The sequence below is a fragment of the Rousettus aegyptiacus genome, unplaced genomic scaffold, assembly GCF_014176215.1.
Source record: "Rousettus aegyptiacus isolate mRouAeg1 unplaced genomic scaffold, mRouAeg1.p scaffold_m13_p_6, whole genome shotgun sequence".
Lineage (NCBI taxonomy): Eukaryota > Metazoa > Chordata > Mammalia > Chiroptera > Pteropodidae > Rousettus > Rousettus aegyptiacus.
The window spans coordinates 87,251,436-87,275,782 of record NW_023416309.1 but is presented as its reverse complement, the minus strand read 5'-3'; the positions used below and the strand labels follow the sequence as shown (position 1 = coordinate 87,275,782).

General features: G+C 50.4%; 1 protein-coding gene across 8 annotated transcripts in view; it reads right to left on the bottom strand.

Moving 5' to 3' along the window:
* The window catches only part of BCAS3 (BCAS3 microtubule associated cell migration factor), a 508,191-nt gene that overhangs the window by 3,429 nt on the left and 480,415 nt on the right, over nucleotides 1-24,347 (bottom strand). For 3 of the 8 annotated variants that reach the window (XM_016143369.2, XM_016143368.2, XM_036222215.1), the window contains 3 exons: nucleotides 18,641-18,808; nucleotides 8,919-8,984; nucleotides 636-726 (listed from right to left, as the gene is read on the bottom strand). In XM_016143369.2, the coding sequence (XP_015998855.1) occupies nucleotides 636-726; nucleotides 8,919-8,984; nucleotides 18,641-18,808 (325 nt within the window). The remainder of the gene's footprint in view (nucleotides 1-635; nucleotides 727-8,918; nucleotides 8,985-18,640; nucleotides 18,809-24,347) is intronic. The other 5 variants (XM_016143370.2, XM_036222218.1, XM_036222216.1 and 2 more) reach the window with 3 other exon arrangements.

Below are 24,347 nucleotides of genomic sequence, written 5' to 3'. Positions count from 1 at the left end.
GGAACCAAAGTAATGAACTTGTACTGTTTTTAGGTCTCTCCAGGCTGCTTTAGGCTTCTGGGCCTGTGCTCATAACACTCCTTCTGACTGAAACGCCCTTCCCAGGCTCCCTTGGCCCCCAGAACACCTACTCATCTTCCAAAGCTTGTTAGCACAAGTGTCCCTTCCTCTGTGAGCCTGTCCTGTTGCTCCGGCAGAGCTGGCCAGGCCCCTCTGCACTCAGCACCGACTGCTGGTGCAGACCCTCTAACATGCTGTGCACCGTCTGCTCACGTGTGTGTCCCCATCCAGGTGGAGAGGCCCTTGAGGGCCTGTCCTGTGCCTTATCTCTGTATCCTTAGTGCCAATCACGGGGCCTGGAAAATAGCTGTTGCTCAAAAAAACATTTCTCGAGTGAATGAGTGACTGAATGATGTGGTAAGGGAAAGTGGGGGCTTCTTCAGCATGAACTACTAGAAAAAGAACCAGGGCCTGGCTGGTCCTGGCCACTTCGGTCGAAGCCCTTTTCTTCTCACTGAGATAGAACAGTGAGCGTGTGTGGAAGTGGAGGAGGGGTGCACACACGTTCCCCCCTTCAAGTCATCCCGGCCGCCCAGCCCTAGGAGCAAGCGGCAAATGGAAATGTGTGACCTTACCTTCCTCCATCCCGAACACATGCTTTGTTACTGTTGGTTTGTTCACGGACGCTGGGCTGTAGGCATTGTTTTTTTTTTCCTTTTTTTTTTCCTTTTGAAAAGAAAAGCATTGAGGAATCTTTTTGGAAAAGATATGGACAACGATCGAGAAGTACAGTGATCTCTGCAAGCAGGTGGAAAGGGAATAAGGAGGTGTGGGGGGTCACGCCGGGAGGAGGGGAAGCTTGCGGCAGAGTTCTGCAGTAGAGGACAGTGACATGCATGTGTAGGGGGGCTGGGGACCAACCAGACTTGGGGGTCTCAGAGACGGAACTGTTTAGACAGAGCCGAGACCCCCTTCAGCGTGGGGGCAGAGGGGAGGAGCTGCACACGGGGCATGAGGGGCGGACGTGGAAGGAGAGAGAAGGGGCCTCTGGCCCATGCAGTGCCGGATGGCGCCCCATGCAGGTCGGGAGGAGACGGAGACAGGCTGCAGTTTCTAGGGACGACTCTGGTTGTTCTGACTCAGTGGCCCAGCTTCTGGCTGCCGCCCTCCTCCCCCACTCCCAAGACCCCCAGGTTTGGGCAGCTCTCCTGCAACTGAGGTGGACTTGTGGGGAAAGTTCATCAGAAACTTGCTGGGGCCGCAGGAAAGGGAGCTGGGGAACTAAGAAAGCATCCCCAGCTGCGTCCCCACTTAGTGAAAGTATGCCGATGCTGGCCGGTGGGAGAAAGCTAGTTCTGAAAGAGGCTGTTTTCCAAGCCTCAAAGCAAGGTAGGGGACAAGGAGTAGCTCCCAGATAAGTGGCTAGACTTGGACGGAAGGTCATCTTATTGTGATCTCACATCCTCTACTATCTGTGCACCCGGGAGGTGGGTCTCCCCATCTTGCAGACAGCAGAACCCAGGAGGAGTAGGAAGCCACCGGCCTGGCTACGCAGTCCCGGAGAGAGAGGAGGTGTTGGTGCAGACCCAGGACGGAGATGTGGGCAGCTCCTGGCTATGTCCGCCCACTCCCTGCTGGCTCTTACTGGAAGTGGGCCTGCTACCCACAGCTGCCCCTCTATGCCATGGGCCAGGGCAGGGAAGCCACAGGAGTAGGGGGACAATGGATAAGCAGCAACTAAAAAGGAGGAGCCTTGGCTCTTGTGAAATAAATGAAGGAACAAGAAAGCTTAATCCTCATATTGCCCTACTTTACATGGAGCCTAGCAAAATTCAAAGGTGTCAGAGGGGGTAGAGAGGTGGCTGACCTTATTAGTGAGGAGCGACTATGGTTACCTGGGTGTGTGTGCCAAGGGCGACCCAGGGAGGAGTCGTTCTGTCTATGTGAGGAGGCAGGAGCGAGGCTGTCCACACACGTCGCCCTGCTCCTGGGCTGGGCCATAGAGGTGAGGAAGCCATTCTGGGATAGTTCCTTCCACTGCCACCCCTCCCTCTCTCTGCCCCACCCCACAGTGGGACACCGAGGCCCCTTTGTGAAGGCAGGAGCAGCGGGACTGGCTCTTGGGGCTGTGGTAAGTGCTATTGAGCCAGGCAAGGCTCCACCTGGGGGAGAGGCAGAAGTGCTGGTCCCCAAGTCAGCTTCTCCCTTGAGGTTCTCCTTGGGGCTGTCCTCTCCCTTGGGTATGGACCCTTTCTTTCCTTGAGGCCACCCTATACTTGTAAGTCAGGGACTTCTGGGGACTGAGTGGAGGCCTCATTTCATGAATCAGTCACTCGGTCCCCCAGTTCCTTGGGAAGGACACAAAACGGTGAGGACACAGGACTTAGTAAGCCCAGGTGGGTGGGGACCCCAGTGGAGGGTCAGAAGTGAAGTCCCACTTTGGGCTTGACCTTCTCCAGGCCTCTTCCAGGAGGCAGTGGACGGCAGTGGGGCGGGTGGCCAGTCAGAAACCCCGAGCGAAGCCCCTCTGGCTTCTGGTGGGGCGGGGGGCATAGTGGAGAGCCCAACTCTCAGGAATCACAAGGAGGCTTGTTTCTGGGACCTGGTGGAGTCTCTGAGGGCAGTGCTGTGTGTGTGCGTGCGTGCGTGTGTGTGTGTGTTTGGGAAGAGGGTCCCTGGGACCCCTGGTTCGGCCTCCAGGCAGTACTGGCTCTTCACCTCACCTCAAATGGAGCAGCATCTACTGCCCAGCCCCTCTGGTGTTCTCAGTGGCTCCAGCCAGCCCTGCTCTGTGCACTTAAAGCCTCACGATGCTGCTCATTAAAGGGATTAGCAGAGCACTTTTATTGTGCCCTGGCTGCAGCCACACAACCCCGTCCCAAGCTAACCACCCAAGTGGCCTGGTGGGAGTAGGATTAGACCTCAGGACCAAGTCTTACCCTGCACACACAGTCTGCCCACTTAAGGGCCCGAGAAAGTGAGAGGGACAGGGTCTGCCCAGGTTGGGGTGGCAGTTTAGGGAAGTGGATAAGAGCATAAGCTTCAGTCCCCTGCCACCTGGTGGGACTTTAGGCAAGTTACTCAACATTTCTGTGCCTCAGTTTCTTGAACATGAGGATAACAAGGTCTATTTCATAGCTTGGTTGTAAGAATGAAATTAAATAATGCATGTAGATTGCATCACAAAGTGCTTAAAGTGTCCAGTCAGCAAATGTGAGTTACTATTACTGTTGCAATTGCATCAGTGATTGTGATTATCCTTAGGACCTCAGAGTCTCTCTCCATCTCCCTCCTCAGAAGGTGTCTCTGCCATCCAGGCCCCACCAGCTTGCCCTACACTGGACCTTCGGAAAGAATCTTTCTTTTTAATCAAGAAATGGCCCATGGAGGAAGATGGCAGATATGTGTTTACAGCTTTTTTTATTTCCCTCCTCGCCTCTTTGTAAACACCCTCTTCCAAGCTGGAAAATAAATTTCCAACCCTGTTGACGTGCATCGATTTTTCCCTCCTGAGTCTACCTCCCAGTTCTCTCCCACGAGCAGGTCCCGTGGTTAAAGCTCCTGGGCTGAGATGGCCTCAGTGGTACCCCAGGGGAGTGGGCAGTCCCAGGGCACAGAGCAGCCAGTCAAATGGCCCCATCTTGCCCAGTGCCTGGCTCAGAGGTTTGCAAACAGAAACAGTTCTAATCCCCTTCTGCTGTGAGGGTTCTTGGCTGGGGAGTGAGGAGGGGTGGGGGAGGGGTCCTCTGACTAGGAAGTTAGGGATTTTTCAGCATCTTCTCTGGATGGGATGCATGGAGAGGAGCCCAGGGGACCACAGGACTGCTGCGGGTCCAGTAAATGAATCCAAACGGGGTCAGCCCCAAGCAATGAACTTTGTCAGCAAGGGGCCTGACAACAGGGCCTGACAACAGGGCCTGGGATCAACTATGCAAACTGAGACAAGGGCTAAGGAGGTGGGGGGCTGGAATGCAGGGGCTCAGCAAGATTGACAGCTTCCTGGTGCTGGAACCTGGAGAGATGGCCCAGGTGCCAAGTAGGAGGTGGCTCTGGTAGACACAGCTTGTCTTACACCAGTCCTGGGCCTGGAAACTACCGCTAGGGAGGCAGAGATGGAATTGGCTGAGAATGCTTCCAGAAACACTGACAGCCCTGTGGAGAGACCACACACTAGGCTAGAGCCAGCCTCAGCCCCGGGGCACTTTTTAGGAGGTTAAAAGGGCAGTTAGTTAAGGAAGCAGCCTGTAGGGAGGACTTGCTTTTCTTCATACTCAGACACAGGCACCTGAGGCAGCCAGGCTCCCCTATACTTCCTTTCCGCGGCACCCCCTACCCCTCTCCAAGCTCCACCCGGCAGTGTCCCCTCAGGCTGCAGTGTTTGCTTAGATGCCAAGAGACCAGGGATCCCCCAAGTCCAGCGGGAGGCCTTGGGGGATGGGGGCTGGGAGAGACTGAGCCAGGATCACCTTTCCCCTCCAGCAGGGGTTTCTGTTCCCCTCCCGGGCAAGTCTGTGGAAGGCTGGAGGGTGGCTTCTCCAAGCGGAGGGCTGAGGATGAAGTGTCTTCCACAGACAGATAATAGAAATCCTGGTTTGGGCTAATGGAATCTGGGAGATGAGAAGCAGGGGTAACTCTGGCCTGGTTATCTCTGGGCTTAACACCTATGTCTGAGCCCGGGCCTGCTGACCCCACCTACTGCTGGTGATCTCGTCACACGCGCTGCCTGGTCTTCCTGAGAGCTGCCATGGCCTGAGTCCCATGGCCCCTGGGCAGGCACACACCTTCCTTCCTGGTTGGAGTCTCTTTCAACCCACAGGGCCCCCAGGGCCCCCACAAATGTGCTTTCTTTCCTTCTTGCCCAGCTCTTGTTCATGATCCCCCTAAAAGTACCGAGGTCCAGAATGTCACAGAATGAGGCCAAGACCACATGGCCTGCCCTGCCCCCCACACCCCCGTCTCTTACAGCATCCTCCATCCCTCTCCAGTGGAGCTGGCTCGTGTGTGTGTGTGTGTGTGTGTGTGTGTGTGTGTGTGTGTGTTGGGGGTAGGAGCAGGAACAGAGCATTTGTGTTCCAGGCAGAGAAACTCATAGCCTGGCCTGATTCTGGCACAGCCTTTGAACAGCTGGTAAGCAATGACCGTAGGTGGGCATTAGTGGGAGGGCCCGGCTAGGGGCTGCAGCCACTTACCAGGCCCCTCTTACAACAGCCATGATGCATTACCAGTCCCAGGCAGGGAAAAAAAAATCGAACCAGAAATGCTGCCACTTTCCACAACCAGGAAAACCACATTATCCAAGCCCTCCCAAGTCCTGGCTCGAAAGGAGAAAAGAGTAGGATCACCCACCCAGCCCACCTCGACCAGCGCCCCCTGTGCAGTGACCTCTCAGTGCCGCTTTATCAGTATAACTTTAAGTCCTGGCCAAGGCAGAGTATGTCCTGTCACAACACATTATACACGGGGGCGGCACAGTCTCCGCAGACCTGGCTCACGTTTCCCCGGTTCTGAGGTATTTGATAAGTCTGGCTGAAGCCATGCTTCAGATCCGCCAGATGTAGGGGCAGCCCTGAGCCGAGCCTCCCCGTGGACGGCAAGCAGGAGGAGGACTGCGGTGGGGGGAGGGGAGCCGCTGGAGGCCCCGTGCTGCCGCAGATGTGCTGAACGACCTGGGCAAGTCACTTCACTTCTCATCTGCTTCATCATCTGTCAGGCGGGAGGGGAGGGGCTGCTCTGGCAGCCTCGCTGGTGTGCGAGGCTCTCCAGGGAAAAGGATGAGAAGGGGCTGTGAGAAGCAGAGCACGCAGGAACGTGTGTAGAGAACGCAGGGTCCTGGTTAGATAACCGGCTTTGCCGTCCTCTCTGGTGTATTGTCGGGCTGAGGCCCCGAGATACGTGCTCCTCACCCAGAAGGGCCCGAATGCCCTTTCTGGCTCCGGGACCTTGGCACCGCACTGGGGACGAAGCGTCAGCAGATGCCATCAAGCGCTGGGGAGCACGGCGCTGTGTCTTTGGTGCTTGAGAATGCCTGGCCGGGCACTGTGACATGACTTCTTCGTGTGTGTGTCTGCATGTGGGGTAAGTGTGGGTGCTAGGAGGCCCCACGAACGTGCCCACTCAGCATGGCTATGAAGAGACAGGGCTTGGAAAGCCTCCCGTGGAACCAGGTGTCTGGCAGCCGGCCTCGACCTGCCCTGCCCATTTCCTCAAGTCCAGCCTCGAAGCTCAAAAGATCCTACCCAGCTCCTAGGCGGGTCTTCCTGAGCTGCCCTCCAGGGCTGCGAGACAGCGCAGGGGCCTGCAGACCACAGGAGAGACGCTGCTGGCCCGACGGGCCAGAGCCACATCTGGTTCTCATTCAAATGTCCAAACGTAATTAAATTCTCTATGAGGCAGCGGAAGAGTTTGGTAAGATGTGGCTTTCCCCCCCTTTCCATCAAGGTTAAGAAATCACAGTCTCTCATTCCACCGCTGACCCACTCTCCTCCCTGCCACTAGTCCGTCCTATTCTGCAATGGCAGAGAGGCCTGTGCTCTGATCTGTTCGCTAGAGCTGAGGAGGCTGGGGCCCAGTGTGGGCTACATGGGGCCTCCCTCCCCCACTGTCCCACTTACCCACCTGAGAGGATTAACAGCTGAGGCCCAAACAGCAGGCTCCTGACTGAGCAAGTTAGTGCACTGTGGGTTGGGCGGGGGGGGGGGGGGAGGTGAGCGGGCCTGAGGAGGAGACAGCTGCTGCACCCAGGCTCTCCTCGGTGACACATGACACACGGTGTCCTCCAGCACTGCCTAGATGTGAGGTATCTTGTAATACCCGGTCAAGGGATCCCCTCTCTGTAGTTTCTCACAATATGAGGCACTTAGAGTTTTAATTCTGGAGGCTCTGGTCAGGCTTTACAGTCTTTCTGTGGGAATGGGGCTCCCCACTATAGAGACAGGGTGAGGCAGCCCCACCGCACCTCTGACATCTCACCTTGCAGCCCCCCAGACTGCTGCAAGGAGGGAGCCTGCCCCCTCCCGCCCCCCACTCCGCCCCGCCCCGCCCTCCCTGATGCACGTAGGAAGGGAGGCATCGGAAATGCTGGAGGAATGGAGAAGGCCAAGGGTGGCATCTGAGCCCGCTCAGAGAATCTGTAGGACCCCACGTCTCATAGGATTGCTGGCCATTTCTGGCCTGCCGAGACTCTGAACCAGTAAATGGGAAGCAGGGTCCAAGGGGCAGTCCCCAGAGGAGGGGGAGGGAGTCCTGCTCAACAGAAAAGAGGCTTCCTGTGGCTCTTCAGCCTCCCATTCAGGCCTTTCCCGAATTTAAGCAGAATGTCCTCTAGACAGGCTGCTTTTTTCAGCTTCCATTTCCAACTGAGTATCTTTCCGTTTATGGCTTCTTTTTATTTTGGGATTTATGACTTTCATGGTAATGGGTTCCATTCTACTTCCTCTACGCCTATTTTTCTAATTATTGTAGTACAGGCTTTATGAGAGTTTCTTAATAAGTCAGGGTATTTTTCCTTTAGAAACAAACTGTCCTGCCTATTAATGACTTATAGTGGGTGTGGATGCTACCCAGAGACGAACAAGGGCTGAGGAGGGGATAACCAGGGTAGGGCTAGGGGATAATTTTCTAGACTGAGCTGAGCTGTGTGGAGGTCCCTTTAAGAATCTGGGCCAGCTCCCATGCTAGAGTCCCCCACGCTGCTCACCAACACCCTGACTGCAGAACCAGGACCACGTTCGGGCGGCGCGCATGGCCCCCGGGGACAGGCACACGCACAGAGAAGCTGGTGCGCACCAACCAATCCCAACATCACTGACCTGGCTCTAAACAGAAATCATTTTGTGTATTTGGTTCCAAGTGGTGAACTTTAGCTTAGTCACGGACTTAATTTCTTGGTGGCCCCAGTGCCAGGGCCACATGTCTGGTACCTTCATATCATTGATGAAGGGTTTAAAGAAACGAACCCGGCTCTTGGTCCAGTTGCCCTGGGCCAAGCCTCGTAAAGAGAGTGGCGGTGGCGCCCAAGCGTCCGTTGCCCCTGTCAGGGTCCCGGTCTACGCTCCGGCGGGGAGAGAAGCACAGGTCTCGATTAATTGCCGCGGTGCCGCCTGTCCAGATGAAAAAGCTGGGCGGATGCCGGGCTTGCCTTTGTGCTCCGTTCACAGACTGGCTGCTGGTGCCGGGGCTCTATTCATTATTCAATTCAGCTAGCTCAGAAGAGCCTTTCCATTTGCTCCTCCAGGAGGAATAACAAATCTAGAAATGCAATTCCACTTTGGTGTATTAAGATATTGATTTGCCTGTCGAGTGGAAGTGCATTTGTTCTGTCAGCCCTCCTGTGGGTAGGAAGGGGTTAACCAAATGTTTATCACAAGGCTGGCTTCAGAGTTGAAAGTAATGTGATCAGTAATGAATTTTGTGTTACATTAGGTTGTATAAATGGACAGACAAGCGCAGACAACAAGTGGCCAGGAGTCGGGGCTAATCTAATGATGTAAAAATAGAGACAGCACCAATTATACTAGGGGCCAGCTCCAGGCTCCTGCAGGGACTGCAAATGAATAGGTACAAATCAAATTACTCACTAATAGACGCACTACAAGAGGGGCAGTCAATGGTAAATGCATTAGAGCCTAGTGACCTCTCTGCTCTGCACAGCAGAATCCGAAAATTTGACTTCCATCTTAAAAGTGGGGGGCAGGGAGTGAGATTCTCAAAGAAACTCTTGTTGGGTGAAGACTGGCGATCGCTCCCCATCCCAAACCAGTCCCTCGCCAGAAGATATCTCCTGTCTGAGCTGACCTCTTGCCCTCACTCCAATGCCTCCTGAAGCCTGAGCACCAGGGGGCAGGGAGGCAACCTCTTAAGAGACAAAAAGAGCAGTGGGACAAAGCCTTGCACATGGGCAAAGACAGGAAGTTACATACCAACACACTTCACAGTCATGTGTCTCTCAGGGGTGGTGGTTTTTACTGCTACATCAAGAGCTGTGTCTGCATTGAAAATAAAATAGTTCTTTAAAGGGGATCAGAACGTGGACCCTCGGGAGAGCAGCAAGAGCTGAGATGAAGGGCGGCAGATACTGAAATCTGGCTGCACCACTGAGAGCTTTGCAGGGGGTGTTCGAGGTCTGTTCCAAGGCACAGTGCATCTAGGGCTTTACGTTATTTCTCACTAGCTTAAACCAGTATCACCCTTCCCTCTATTCCTCTTCTCGACTCCTGCCTCCTGAGTGTGCACAGGTCTGGCTGCTGCACGGGGCTGGGAGCAGGGAAGAATGTGGAGGCAGGGCCCACATTTTAGGTAGACCCTCAGGTTTTCTTCCTTTTCTCAGATTCCAAGGATGTAGAAACCAGGCCTGAAGTCCAAAGCTGCTTTGGCAGTGTGGCTGGAGTGCTTAGGGAACGATCATGGAGACGTGCTCAAATGCATGAACTATACGCTCATATTCAGCTCTCAGTGGCTTGGGGATGAATAAAGTATGAAACCAAAGAATTTCCCAAGCCTTCCAAGGACTCAGCCCATGCCTGGATGGAGGCGAGGGCCCTGGGAGGCTTAGACCACCCCTCCCCCCAACCCACCCCTACAGCCTGCAACAGTCACACACATCAAAGTGGGGATGGCACACGGGTCCTTGGCAACTGGAGCCTGGAGATGATGGGAACATGCCAGTAAAATGAGCACGGGGGCCCAGAATGGAAAAAGTCATCCTAAACAGATGAAGCAACTGGATGTTGGTTCTCTCCAAACTCAATTACGTACATGGAGGGGTAGAATCGCAAGCTATTGAGCTACATTAAATAAAACATATGTGTGTGGGGGGTGGAAATCGGAGGAGGTCTGTGAAGACTGGTGCTGAGGGATTCTGCCAGTAAATTTAAAAATGTCTTATGCAGTGGGCCTGCAAGTCTCTGGGGGCAGGGGTGGGTGCAGAAAGGGAAATGGGCAGGAAGAAATCACGAAATGTCAGAGAGTGGACAGCCGATTCTGGTATGAGTGCTCGGAAATGCTTTCTTCTCCTAAATTCAACTGGATTGGCATGGTGTGGCCTTCTTGGTATAGCATGCTCCTTCACTTTAAAGCAGAGGTTCTGGATTCCTAAAGGGTTAGAAGGTCATTTCCAACTTTTATTTTCTGTGTGTATGGGTGTCTTTCCTCTGCTACCAGTCAGCCATCAAACCTAGGGGGTAGTCCGAATACTCAGACCGGCTTCTGAGAAGGCGGGGGCAGAGGCAGAGGCAGAGGCAGAAAGGAACGATGGATATTTAACCATCCATGACTGTGTTCGACTTTGTTCAGATCTCGCACCTCAAAGAAAGGTCAATGGTTAAAGGTGAATTCTCTGGCAGAGGTGGGAGAACAGAGAGAAATCCTCCCTTTTGTTAACCATTTACCTGTGTCAATGTCTCCCCAGGAGGACCCTTGTCTGGGGGTCTCACTGCCCTTCCCCACTCCTTTATCCAAACCTATATATTTTCCACAGGATTTCCTGCTTCTAGGTTGGGGCAACACCTGGAAAGAGAACTCTGAAGGTTCACCAATGAGGTCACGGTGGCACTTTCTCCTTGTTGATGGGAATCAGTGTGCTTTGGTTGAAGAGTTCAAAGTAGACTTTGAGTAAGTGAGAAATGTGCAGAGGATAAGGGGCGGGGAAGGGAGAGAGAGAGAGAGAGAGAGAGAGAGAGAGAGAGAGAGAGAGAGAGAGAGAAACTGTCTACCTAGAATCGAATTTGAGAACTGGCCAAAGCCTAAGTGTGTCTTTTAAACACAGTAATTTTTAGCATTTCCCTGGCTGGCTTTCATTTACCTCTTAGGAGCCACAAAACCCCATCGAGTCATTCAACAAACATTAACTGGGGTTCAGCTTGGCTCTCATCCCCGTCCTGGATGCTGGGCAGGGAGAAGGCTGTGGTTAGAGGTAACAAAGATAAATCAGACGCGGTCCAAAGAACTGGAACTGGGTTAAGTAAGACACACAATATGGGCCGTATGGCTGAGGGAGCGGCTGAGGGACCACCAGGGCTGAGTCTTCCCCCAGTGGCATGTAGTAGGGAATCAGCCATTGCTAGTTAATGGAAAAGGCAACATATACTTGCCCAGGGCCAAATGTCCAGAGAGTAGGTGGTACAGAAGCTCAGAGGAGACAGAAAGGGCATATTGCTGCATGGTCAGAGAAAGCTTCACAGAAAAGCTGAGGTTTGAGCTTGGTCTTAAAAGGTGACTGAGCAGAGGGGGAGGGCAGCAGGCACTTCAACAGAGTCAGGTGAGCAGGGCATGGACTAAGGATGAGGGGATCATTTTGACAGGTAAGTATGTTTGCATGGAAGTGGCTGGCAGTGGTGAAATATGAATAAGGGGTTGTTGTGGAAGGACAAGTGGGAGAATAGGTTGGAAAGGAAGGTGAGGAAGGCCAGTAAGAGACTTGAAATATCATGGCGAGGAGACTGGGCTGTAATGTGTGGGCCTGGGCACTTTGTGAATAGGGAAATGAGACAACAGTCAGAGCAGGCCTTAAAAGTGAGAGCCCCTTTCTCTTCCGGGGATCCCCTCCCATTCTGAATGGAAGGTAGAAATAATTGACATACCCTTCTGCCCGAGTGAGACCAATGGGATCTGGAGACCTAGAAACTCTTCCTAGATATCTCATTCTAATCCCACATCTTTTAGTTATGCTCTTACTTCAAATCTTTCATTTTTCCTCCTTTGTAAACTGGAAACAGGAACATCTACCTGGCAGTGATGTTATAATTAGAAGACATTTATGTGGCTAGCATCGACCCAAAGCATGGAAGCCATTTGGGAGGAGGTGGCTATTATATGGTTGAGAGGAGTAAATGAGATGACATGTACAAAGCACTTAGTACACCGTCACAGTGTCCAGGATCTAATAGGTATGGTAGATAAACGTTTACTAGATTTACTGGTTTTCCTCTTCCATGCCATTGAAGAAGAAAGGGACAGGAACCTGCCTAAGGTGACAGGCTTCTCCCCATTTCTGGATGAGGACTTCCAAATGCGACCGAAAAGGAAAAAAGCAATCATTTTTCCCAGTGGCAGTAGCTGGGTGCTGGGAACTGTAAGGGCCCTCAGATTTGGCCTTTCCTACCAGGGGAGAGTAGCTAGGAACAGACAATCTGACACTGAACTGAGACACAAATAGCAATACCCCGCCCACGACCCCCCAGGCAGCGGCTGCTCCCTTCCACCCTGAGCAGGCGTGCTGCCGCCTTCTGGCACTGGACCCTGCCTCTGGGTGCTCCTGTGCCTCTGGGGGCTTGCTCTTTTCTCCCTGTCCTCAGCCATTATGGCGTCTGTTACTGGGAAGTTCCTACTTTTGTCTTCGCATCCTGGAAGGAGCACGGCCTATGGGCTGGGGCCCAATCTGGTCCAGCTCAGTTAGGTGGACCCCAATGGGCAGCTGGGGATGGCAGCCAGAGAGGATGAGACCCACAGTCCAGCACTATTGCCTCCTCCAGGGCTTTAATCTCGGAGGGCAGGAACCACATCTCACTTCTTCCTCACAGTGTCCAGCCCAGTATGGAGGGAATCAGAGGTGCCCCCAGGAGCCTGCCCCCTGCTGCAACCACGGACAGAATGCATGGGCCCACCAAGGAAGTTGTTGAGAGAAGACACTGAAAGCATTTCTAAAGGCACTGTAGGAGGAGGAGAATTCCAGGGTCCGACCAGGTAAAGCAGAGGAAAGGACCTAAGTGGTGGAGTTGCTTATGATAGTGTCTGCCCGGGAGTAGGGAGGTCTACAAGATAAGGGAGCTAATTCACTGCCCTGATGCCTGTAGAAATTGTTACCTGATCATGTGGTACCTTAAGATGGGAGGGTAATAATCCAGTACTAGAACTCTTACTGGAAATATGTAGCCATAGCATGAAAGAGTTCTCAGCCCTCAGCAGTGGGGCAAGCAGGATCCAAGCCCCATTGGAAGAGCTAACCTTAGAGGTACGACAGAGAGCCCAAAGCACCGGGTTGTTTGTTTTAGGGTACAATCTGGTCAGCTCCAGGAATGAAAGCTAATATTGATTGAGAGCTAATTCCTACACACACACACACACACACACACACACACACACACACACACACAGTGCATTTAGTTCACCTTTTGCAAAACATAGGCAATCAACAGATATTTGTTAACCAACTTATTGAAACCTTCCAGGGACCATTTAAAAACTGTGTATAATGATCAAAATGTGCTTTTCATGTTAAGAAGGGAAATAATTGCAGCCCTTTTAATGAGTAAAAAAATAATTTCTGACAGAAGTCTTTGGAAGAGCTTTGGTTTAAAACAATCTTATAGCCTTTCCTGCTGAGTAATTAATATACATATAGGAAAACTGGGAGGATTTAGCAGACTACTCTAGAGCATTGGTTTCCAAACTTTAGACAACAATTCACTAATGTGTTGTGGAATCAATTTAGTGGTTATGACTGCATTTTTTAAAAAAGGAAATAAATAGAAAGTACTAGAATGCATTGCCTATAATATTGTTTTGTGAAAGTTTTGTGTATTTGATTGAGGAGGTAAATGTATTTCTGACAGAGGTGAGAGGCAAAGATTGAGCCCACAGCATGACATCCAAGAGTAACTGCTCTGGGCTAGGACAAAATCTGTTAAAGAGATGGCAGAGAGAAAAAGATGGAGCCTCTTTCCTGCCTTTAGTGCTGTGATGAGAATGAAATGGTATTCTCAGGACTGCAGGGAGCCACAGTCATGGAGAAGAGACAGTCCCTCTTGACCTTGAGAGCTGACTTAGTAAGCTCTTAAGAGTCAACGGGAGTAAAAGAAGGCTGCCTGCAACAGAGATGTGTCAAGAATACTTTAAACAGCTGATCAGAACCTGTGAATTTGGCCTGGGGCTATTGCAATCAGATGTGCAGAAAGCAAAAGCAGACAGACAAGGTTTAGCTAAATAGTGATGGAAAGAGTTAAAGTCTAAAGAGAAAAAGTACTTAATATGTATCCAGGTGTTTATTAAAATTTTTTTGATATTAGGTTGTATCTTTACCTAGACACAAAACAATTGGAATAAGTAAATGTTTTGCTTATTTTAAAAATTCTGTTTTTCTAGAAAAGGCAATTTTGAAAGGAATGTCTGCTAAGCAGGAATTAGTCCAGTTATTTTTTTTGGGGGGGGGGTGACAGCGAAAGGGAGGGGGCTGTGGGAGACAGCATTCCAGGCAGAAGGAGAAGTATGTGCAGAGGCCTGGCAGACAGAGCGAGCACGTGTGCGTAGAGACCCTCCGGGGAGTTCGGCTTGGCTGGAACTTGCACAGAGCAGTGAGAGGAGTGTGGAGAGAGGGCAGTGGCTGGTCACGAAGGGCTTTGCACACGATGAGGTGGGGTGAATTCAGGAGAAGGGCAGGGCTGTGGGGAGAGGAGTTCAGTTTTCGGATATGTGGAAATGTCAGTAGGTGACTGTCTAGATAGTTCTGGAGATTAGCAGAGAATGCCAGAGATTATTTGGTGATTATTTGGAAATCATCAGTTTATGAACGCTCTCTGAGGCCACAGTAGCAGAGGAGATTGCCTGGTTCTGACTGAGGGAGAAGAAAGAGGGCCAAGGTAGGGCCTTGAGAAATATACTCGAGGCTGACAGAGAAGGAAAACGAAGGACAGGGATTGAGAAGGAGCCACAGGCAGAAGAAAAAACCAGGAGAGTGTGGTGTCACAGGGGCCACAGGATAGCACCTCAAAACCCCGCGGCCTGGATCACAGGCCTGTGTTGAGCTAAAGGGACTTTGCTGACAGTGTTGAGGGAAGGTGGTGAGCATTTGCTGTGGTTGGGCAGCTGCGGGCAGCCGATAGGAGAGGGGAAGTTGTCACAAGGGCACCTAGGGTCTGTCTGGGTGCAGGAGGTCAAGAGATTTCTCAAATCACAACCACTGTTTTCCTGAGAGCAAGAGACAATAAGATGGTGGGGTAAGAGATTTGAGAATGGGAAGTTTGAAATAGCGTCTGTGAAGAAGGGGAAAGGCCGATTTCAAGATGATGGACTGAGCGTAAGCACCACACTGAATAAATAGCATATTGACTCATATTAAATAAATAGCAATAATATGAAAAAAAAATAAAAAAATAAAATAAAATTCTTAGAAGGTCAGAGATCTGGGGAATCGCTAAAAGAATGAAAACAGGCCAGAAGCCACAGCAATGAGCAGGGGCTGAAGCGGATCTGCTAACATCTAGGTTGAATATAGAATTCATTCATTCATTCATTCATTCAGTAGTTACTGCACACCCATTCATTATGTGCCAGACACTGTTCTGGGCACTGGTTTCTGCTGCAAAAGATGAGTGCAAACTGAGCCTAGAAGCAGCACTAGAAAATCACAGGACTGCCAGGGTTCCCCGGAGAGCAGAGACCGTACATTTGTAAAGGCAATCATCTGAACAATTTGTGATTTTCCTTGAGCAACCTAAGTGGAAAAGTAGAGTTCAATTGACCTCAATTTGGAGTTTTGCTGAATGGGAACAATGCAAGAGGACTGGGGCAGGGGTGTGGCGATATTAGCAACAGCCAGTTATTTTAGAGCTGGACTTGCAAATCACACATGTGATCTAATTAGACTAACTGGTCAGCAGCCGCCATGGAGGCCAGAACTAACACCTGCCTCATAGGTTAACCATGTTTTAAAATAGACCTTTTCAAACTTTAATGCGCATAAAGTTCTTGTTAAAATGCAGGACTAGGTGCGGTCTGAGATTCTGCATTTGTAATCAGCAACTGCTGGACTTTTGGGGAGAGCTGATGTGCACTATAGTGTAGCTTACCAGTTGGCGTGCTGGATTAATTAGTAAGTCAGTAAGCTGACTCTCATAGTCTCAGGAATTCTGCTAGCTGACTGACATCATATTGATAGCTCGAAAATGGCCATAATAAGAGTTTTTATACCATGGAAATCCCCAAATGCTATAAATCAGGGCTGTCCTGCTTCCGTTTTGAGAGCTGGGTGTTAAACATTTACCAGCCCAGCACTAGCTAAATCTGAATAATAGCAGGCATGCTATATAATGGGCTTCAGTGTCAGGAGTCAGGAGAACGTGCTCCATTCATACCCTGATAAGAAGCCAGGAGTCCCAGTGGCCATACTAAACGAAGTGCCTGCTGGAAGGCATTACAGGAACCAATCGTCTCTGGTGTCTCAGAGTACCTGACAGAGGCAAACACTTGATGTCACCCTATCCTATGAGTCACCTAGGAAGCAGGGTTGTAGGAGAAGAGAAGGAGAGAGAGAGGGACGGAGGGAGGGAGGAAGGGGGTGGGAGAGAAAGAGAGAGAGAGAGAGAGAGAGAGAGAGAGAGAGAGAGAGACACAGGCTGAGAGGCTGCTATGGGCAAAGGGTGACTTGCTGAAAATCCTCACCCACACTGCACCGTATTTCCCTGGTTACGTCTGAGCAGCACTGCCAGGCTGCTGATACTTTATCTGGAGTTCTAAAATGTGAAAAGTGATTCTCAACAACAGCAAAGGGAACAGGTTGACTTTCATAATATCTGTCTTACTTATTGGCCTTTAAAATCAAGGCGAAGTTTTATATATATATATATATATATATATATATATATATATACACACACACACATATACATACATACATACATACACGCACATACACATACACACATACACATTTAATATGGTTAAAGAAGACCAGATAAATCCCTTTCGGTGACAGTTGGGGGAGGAAAATGAAAGCCCTCTGTTTAAAAAGGGCGTCTCCTGTGGGTTATGCAGTTTTAATTTCCTCTCTCTCTCTCTCTCTCTCTCTCTCTCTTTCTCTCTCTCTCTCTCTCTCTCTCGCTCTCGCTCTCACTCTGGATCTTACTCTCTTGCTCTCTCTCTTTTAATTTCACAACCCGCTTAAGGCCACAAAGTCTCTCCTGAACCTCTCAGCTGCCTGGTAGATGAATCACTGCCAGTTTTGCTCAGGTTACTAACTGTCTGTGCCAGGCTGAAGTTCCTCAACTCTGAATGCGCCTTCAGATCTGCTTGCTGGATGACGCTGAGGCGCTCCAAGAGGCTTCAGAGGAGAGCTGACCCATAGCTGCTCTGGCTCCTGGAAGGGCAGCTCCTGGGGAGTGAGTCTAGTGACACCAGGCCCTGGTTTATGTGAGCTGGGGCTGGCCAGGATCCCCAGAGATCCAGGGGAAAGGCTATGCTACAAGCGAGGTTCAGAAAGGAAAGTTTTCCTCCTTTTGGCCAGCCTCCAAGAAAAAAAGGGGTCAGAGCCCAGTAAACAGCTGCCCCTCATCTGTGGATGCGTGGCATGACGGCCTACTACCCACAAACTGGGGAGCTTTATGGTGGGGGTGGAGCGACGGGTGCATGTGTCTGGGCACGTGTGTGCACGAGGGAGTGGGACACGGCTTGCAGCTTCCAAGGTCCACATCGCCTTTGCTTCCAGGGTAGAAGCGGGCGTGGAAGGGGGCTGGGCCTCAGAGATGGCCGTCTCCTAAGGCCTGATAAGGCACTTCTGTATCTCTAGCCAAACTGTTTCTCTTTCTCATGCACCTATTCTGTTTATTTGCCAATTATTACACGAGCACTATGGACAAGCATGAAGCTGGTGCTGTGGGGATAGATATGCTTCTAGCCTCTCGGGAACAGAGGGACTGAATGGGATGGGGAAAAAGAGAGGGAAAAGCTTAACTGCTCAACCCAAATATCCAAGAGACCTGGAGGATTGCAGAGAAGTGAGACTGTGTGCTAACGTCTGGCATTTCAAGCCCTGCCACAAATTCTTTGACTCTCTAAATTTCACTGGTCCTGATTCCTGTTCCAGGGTTATAAGTTTCTCCTCACTGATGTCCTCTTTCCAGATAGGCATGTAGAGCAGTTCACAGTAAAGGCAAGCAAGAGCGGGAAGGCCTGCAGTCAGGATCTCCTTGACCCAGTACGGAGCTCCCTGCTGACCTCAGAAAGCTGAGAAGAGGCCTCGTGCGACAGTCTTTCTCAGGGATAAAAGCCAGGCACTAACAGCATAGATATCTAGAGTGAAGGGGTGCTTTGGAAAGAGGAGAGCAGGCTGTACTGTAACTGCGTGGAAGATGGAAGGTCCTTCCTGAGTGCATGTTCTGTGTGTGTGCGCGTGTGTGCTCTGAGTGCCCTATGAAGGCGAAAAGCTGCCCCAGACCCCAGGTGCCAGGCCCTCTCAGACGCAAGCGGGCGAGGGCAAAAGGCAGCATTAGAGAAAGCTGTCTGAGGGGCACAGAACAGCCCTACCTGCTTCGTGCCTGCTCCCTCCCAGGTGGCAGGTCCCAATGACACTTGCCAGCCTATAAAGCATGACTGAAGAAGGTATGCTGCCTTAGCGCTCGTGCCTAAGGGCTGCTGAAAACCTTAGAGACTCCAAGGTTGTCCCTTCCCCTTGGGAGCTATTTACGCAACACAACTGTGTTTATCACAGCATTTTTGTAGGCATTATTCCACACAGGAGGGGTCAGTTCCTCTGGGAATTCCCTTTTATATAGGTTCCCCATTACTAGAGGCTTCCACGATGGACGGCAATCGGAGTGCTAACTAAAGAAACAAATGGTTAAAACACGCATACACCCTCTCCCTCCAAAGAAGGTCCACACCGACAGGTGCCAGTCGTGACTGCATCGGGCTAGAGGTGTGATGCCGCCTTTACCTGTTCCGGATCCCACAACGTCCCGGCTGGGCGACTCGGCCATGGCGTCGGCAAGCCGCTCCCGCAGGCCCTCCTCGGTGTGCTCCATGGAAGACATGTGCCGCAGCCCGAAGCCCTCAGGCCAGCTCCCACACACCTCCAGCAGGGTCACGCTCCGGTCAAAGGTACCTGCAGCAACAGGGGACGTCAGACGTTGAAGGCACACTGTCGGAGGGCAGGCCACTCCTTCTGTCTCCCCACCAGCAATTCCCGTCTCCTCCCAGGGCCCATGTCAGCTCTTGCACAGGATGGATGACGAAGGGAACACTGCGGGACACGTATGTGTAGGGTGGAATGAAACAGCTCGTGGAAATGACACGCCTCCAGGAAATGACCTCCATATCTTGGGCTAGTGGTTTTTAAACTGTCCGCTGAGGAGCTACAGGGTTCCTCTCAAGTCTTCGAGGACTGCTTCAGGAACTAGGTCGAGGGCAGGGAACTGCCTTCCCAGGTTCAACCAAAACACCTCTACTTCTCTCCGTTTAGTACAATAGGCCTTCACCTTAAAATTCATTTAAAACAGGAGTTAAACAGCTTTAACTAAAAAAAAAAAAAAAAAGCTTTCTAAACCATTGAATCCTATAACCTATACCAAACCTCATTTTACATGTGAACCTCAGAGAAGTTATGGCCCAAATCCAACAGCAAGTTTGTGGCAGACGTGGTTCAAGAACTCAGACCTCTGATGCCTCAGTCTAGAACTCATCCTACTGCACCGTATGTAGCCTTCCGGCTGTCCAAAGACCTGTGCACAACTGGGGGGGATCGTTTTGGGGGTGCCAGCAATAGAACTGGGTGACAGCATCTTCAGCAAAGATCTTTCATTAATCTGAAGCTGCTCCCCAGTTCCAAAACATACATAATGCTCTGTTGAACGCCAAGATTAGATTTTACTTGCAAGATCACTTCAAAGTCTCAATATAAATTATTCTACTTTATTATACAGCAAGTCTTCTGTGAAAGCTTATTTCATCCACTCTCTCTTGGAAGGAGATTATAGTCATGCTCTGTTGCTTTAAGCGCATACCCATTTCCCCAGCGATTAGGTAACTGGATCCACGGCATTTATTGGGCTTGGTTCCTGCCAGCACCAGGAAGATGGGGAAAAAATGCAAATGCCAATGTTTCCCAAAGTTAAAAGTACATGCAACGCACACCCTTTATCAGGCCTTGCTTCTCCTCTTTGATCAGCCGTCAGAAACTATCTTCCCTAGGCAGTTAGGACTGGGCAGCATCAGCGCACACTCCCTGCCAATGACAGGTGGTAATAGAGAGGGTGCGAGCCCCAGCCCCGGCAGGCGGCCCTGCCTCTGATAATGGCCAAAGCATTGAGGCGATAACCGTTAGTAAACACTCCGACAGCCGGTGACTCCATACATCAGCAAAGAGGGCCAGATAATCCTGAGCTCTCCTGACCAGACAAAGGCCCTTGGCCAGTCTGCTGGGATTTATATGTGTGGCAAGGGTCACTACTGGCTCCTGAATGTCATCGGCCAAGTTTGGCTTTGATTTATCTCTCGCCTAATTGTAGAGAGGATTCCTGGTGCTGGGAGAATTGGCGGCATCTGTAAGTGCATCTCCCCAAGAAGAGGCCCACCTTGGGAGAGGGTTGCCGGGGATCAGCTTCTTAGGCAGAACACAGAAGTGGGGAGCTGCCCTACACCACCTTCTTCCTCCATCAAGCAGGGTCAGGATATGGGTGTCAGGAGTGCCGTGCTGGACAGTGGGGGCGGGGTGCTTTGAGCATCGGCCCACCAAGGGCCTGAACTCTGGTGGAGTCATGCCCTGGGACAACACTCAACCAGCAACAACCCAAAGGTGCCCGGTCCCCAGGACACACAGGGACTGATGACATGAGCCAAGTTTTTGATTCTGACTCACTCACTAAGTGATGTTAGGCGAGTCCCTCTATCTCCTGTTTCCATCTCTGGAACTGGTAACTCTTTAACCCGTCTCAAAGGACGGAAGAGCTCAAGCAAGTTTTCTGCCAGGAGTCTGTGTCCCCCTCTCCTGCTGCCCCACTCTTGGCTGACAAGATCATTATTTTTCTGAAGAGTCTGCCTTGGAAATCTATGCTTACTGATTTCCAGAAGAGGGGATCAACAGTAAAACGCGGGCGCTCCTCTTTCCTGCACACAGAGCGGAGGCAGCAGCTTTCTTATGGACAGAGAGATGTCCCAGAGCCTGGGGAAGGGGAGGCAATGGCCTCCCTTTTTCTCACTTCACTTTAGAGGGTGTCTGCCTCTAAAGTGGTGCTCAGCCAGCGCTGGTACACTCTGTGCTTAGAGGTAAGGGCAGGTAAGCTGATAGCAGGGTCAAGGGGAATATCAGAAGCCAAATCAGTAAGAAAACAATCACAATCTAGCAAGATGTTACAGCAAGAAGGGTTCAGGTAAGAGGGTGGGACTGGTCCATAACAAATGGTGGAGGTCAGAGGAGTCTGTAATAATTTTAAGGGAGAATGGAAACAGACCTAGACGTAAATGTAGGCTCTAACACATATTAACTATAGGGCTCTGGGCAAGTTCTTAGCCTTTCTGAGCCTCTGATCCCTCATCCGCAATTATGGAAAAACAATACAATCCTATAGGGTGATTGTGAGGATTGCCTTTGGTAAATGTAAAAGTACTTGGCACACAGTGAGTGTTCTGCACATAATAAGTGTGCTCACATATATGTTAATAAAAACAGATATGTATAGCTTTATACCACTTGAAGCATCATCATAAATTTTCATTATCACAATGATCCTGAGAGGCACCACTCCAATTTCTGAAGCTCAGAGAGATTAGGTGGCATGCTCAAAGTCTCTAAGTGAAGATCTGGAACACAGGCTCCTACTTCTTAGCTTGGAACTCGTTCTATCAGCTCACAGACTGCTTCCCTTGGCTGCATCTGCAGTAGGGAACTGTTAGATGGAGAAATCACCTCTATAATTCCCAGCGTGTTCTGAGAACTCCTGTCACCTTCAACCCATGCCTTTTAAAATTCTTTCCCACTTCCAGCCAGCCCACGTTCCTTAGAGGATCATGGTAATGCTGATGAATCATTCTTTCTACTGGATGGAACACAGAAGGAAAAAAAATTGCTAGAAGATCTAATAGGTTCTCTCTTAGCACAGGCACTGCTAGGAAGTTGTGGGTAGGAGGCTGGAGAGACAAAAAGTGTTCAGCAAAGGAGCAGTCAATCATTTTTACCATCCTGAGAAGTCGGAGGATACAGTCAGTGGTCCTGTGCTTATCATGCTAGAAAGAGTCCCTCAGAGGCTTTGCCATGCCATGCCCCCTTCCTTGACGTCCCTTCCACCCCTGCCACTGCAGACAAGGACAGCAAAGGTGCTCATGGAGTCTCCCAGTGCTAGAGTGAGGGCAAGGCTGCAGGTGTGTGAGTGTCAGCAGGGGCTGGGGTTAAGAGGCCAGGCCCTTGGAGGGTGAGGTCACCTCTGGGCTCTTAGAGAACTGCATATCTTGTCAGCATTGTCGGCACAGCTATCATTCATCCGGCCAGCCCAGAGACACTCCATCAGATGGGCTGGCCCTTTGAGTCCCATTATGGGAGAAAGGGTCAGTTTCAAGGGGGAGAAGACACTTAGGGCAGGCTGTTTGCAAAGCACAAAACATACGTACTTAGCAACAAAGATCTTTTGTGGAAGCAATGCTCTGTTATTTACAAAGCCCTCTCACATTTATTATTTGGGTTAACTCTCACATTCATCAAATATTGATTACTGTCCACTATGATATGAGTCAAACACTGTACTAAGGTATGGGGAATACAAAGTGAAAAAAAAAAAAAAAAAAAAAGCTCATGGTCCTTCATAGAACTCTGGGAAGCTGCAATTATCACCATTTTACGGATTTACATTTTACTGAGGCTGAGAGAGGTCAGGTAGCTTAAGATTACTGGTTCTAAGTGTAACAGTCTTCCCTGATGCCTCCTGGAATCCCTGCCTTTAGGGCTACCTTCCACCCTGCTATTTCTAAATACCATTTTCTAAGATACAGTTTAAGTCTCCCCTGAAACCTTGAGTGACTACCCAAGTTACAATGAGCCCGCTTTCATAAAGACTGATTGTACAAAAGGTAATTTAACTTTTGGTGTGAAGCTGATGAAAACTATGAATTTATTTATCCCCAAAATATGTGTTTGCATACATAAAATTATGTAAGCAATTTCAGGGTGTTTACGGATGTCTCTGAAACCCATCCTTGGATCCCAGGTGAATCAGATCAGTCCCAGGGTGTTCTACCTATACTGTCTTATATTATTTTCATGATCCACTCTCCAACCTAGTTTAGAAGCTCCTTGAGGGCATAGATTCTCCCGTAATCCATGTCTGTAATAAGTGCCGGACTTTTTGCGCAAGGTGTTTGCTCAAAACATGTTTGTTTATTGACTGATTATAACCATCTGAAACATCTGACTGTCACTTTAAAGTCAATATGCATTGGGTGGGGTCCCAGAGCCAAAACATTTAGGGCCAGGATTGGAAGGACTAAGATGGAGATAGGCAGAAAAGGGAGATAAAATTAAATAAGAGGAAGGAAGAAGATTGTAAGTGAGCAGAAAACAATGTCACAATATCACTCTACTGCCTTCTGCGCAGTTAGTTTAGATTTGAGATTCTGGGAATGCGAAGAACCAAAATAATCTGTCTTGGATGGCACAGAGAGCCGCTCTCATATAGGTGAGCTTCCCGAATCCCGTTTCCTAGCTTGGCATCCTGCGTTATACTCCCCCCAGAGGAGAAATGGGTCAGGTTATTGGGTTTCGCAAACCTATTAAAGGCCTGTTGTGACAGCTGGTAAGCTGGCAGCTCCTGGGGTGGCTGGAGGAACACGTGCTCAGTCTTTTGTATACCATTGTTGAGGGCAAGGAAGCCCAGGCAGTGGAGGTGGCATGGGGGAAATGAGATGTTCCTCTGAGCTGATAGTGTCTAATCTCACCTGTGCTATTTAGGAGGCTGCGGCACAGCCTCCGCTTTGCATCAATTAGGTTCAGCCCAGGGTTTGGACTTGATGAGAGCCTGTTGATCAAATTTCCAGCCACCAGGGAGGCCAGGTACCAAGAGCAAAACTTTTCATTAAACAATGTTTTTCAAGGCATAAGCATTCCTGGGCGAGAGCTCATGATACTAATGATGTCCACGATAACTAAGAAACGATCCCAGACACGACGAAAGCAACCACTGCGGTGCTTCCTTCCCCACTCTCTAAACCAGCTCACCGAGTCAGCTTGAGACTGGAGCTTGAGACTGGAGCGGGGGGCGCAGGGAGCGGGGGGCGCAGGGAGCGTGGGGAGCTGCGCTCTCTACGCTACAGGTTGCTTCACATAAGCACAGGCTGAGGACATTAGCTTTCCTTGGTTTCTGGATGCGGCCACAGGCATATTTCCCTATGTCACAACTACGGGAAATTGGTTCGCTGTGGGAGGGTGAGAGAACGTGAGAATCCCGTATGCCTCTCCTCAGTTCTTTAGGGTGGTTCCCAAGATAACCATGATCCTACAGCTAGAGACGTGGTACAGAGCAAAGGGAAGCAGACCCTGGTAATCTTTTAGGACTCAGATTATCGAATGGTCACCAAACAGTGGACTACGTTTGTCCTCTACTCATCCATTTGGGGCTAGGCCATTTTTAAAGGATCTACTACTCCAGTTCAGAAACAAG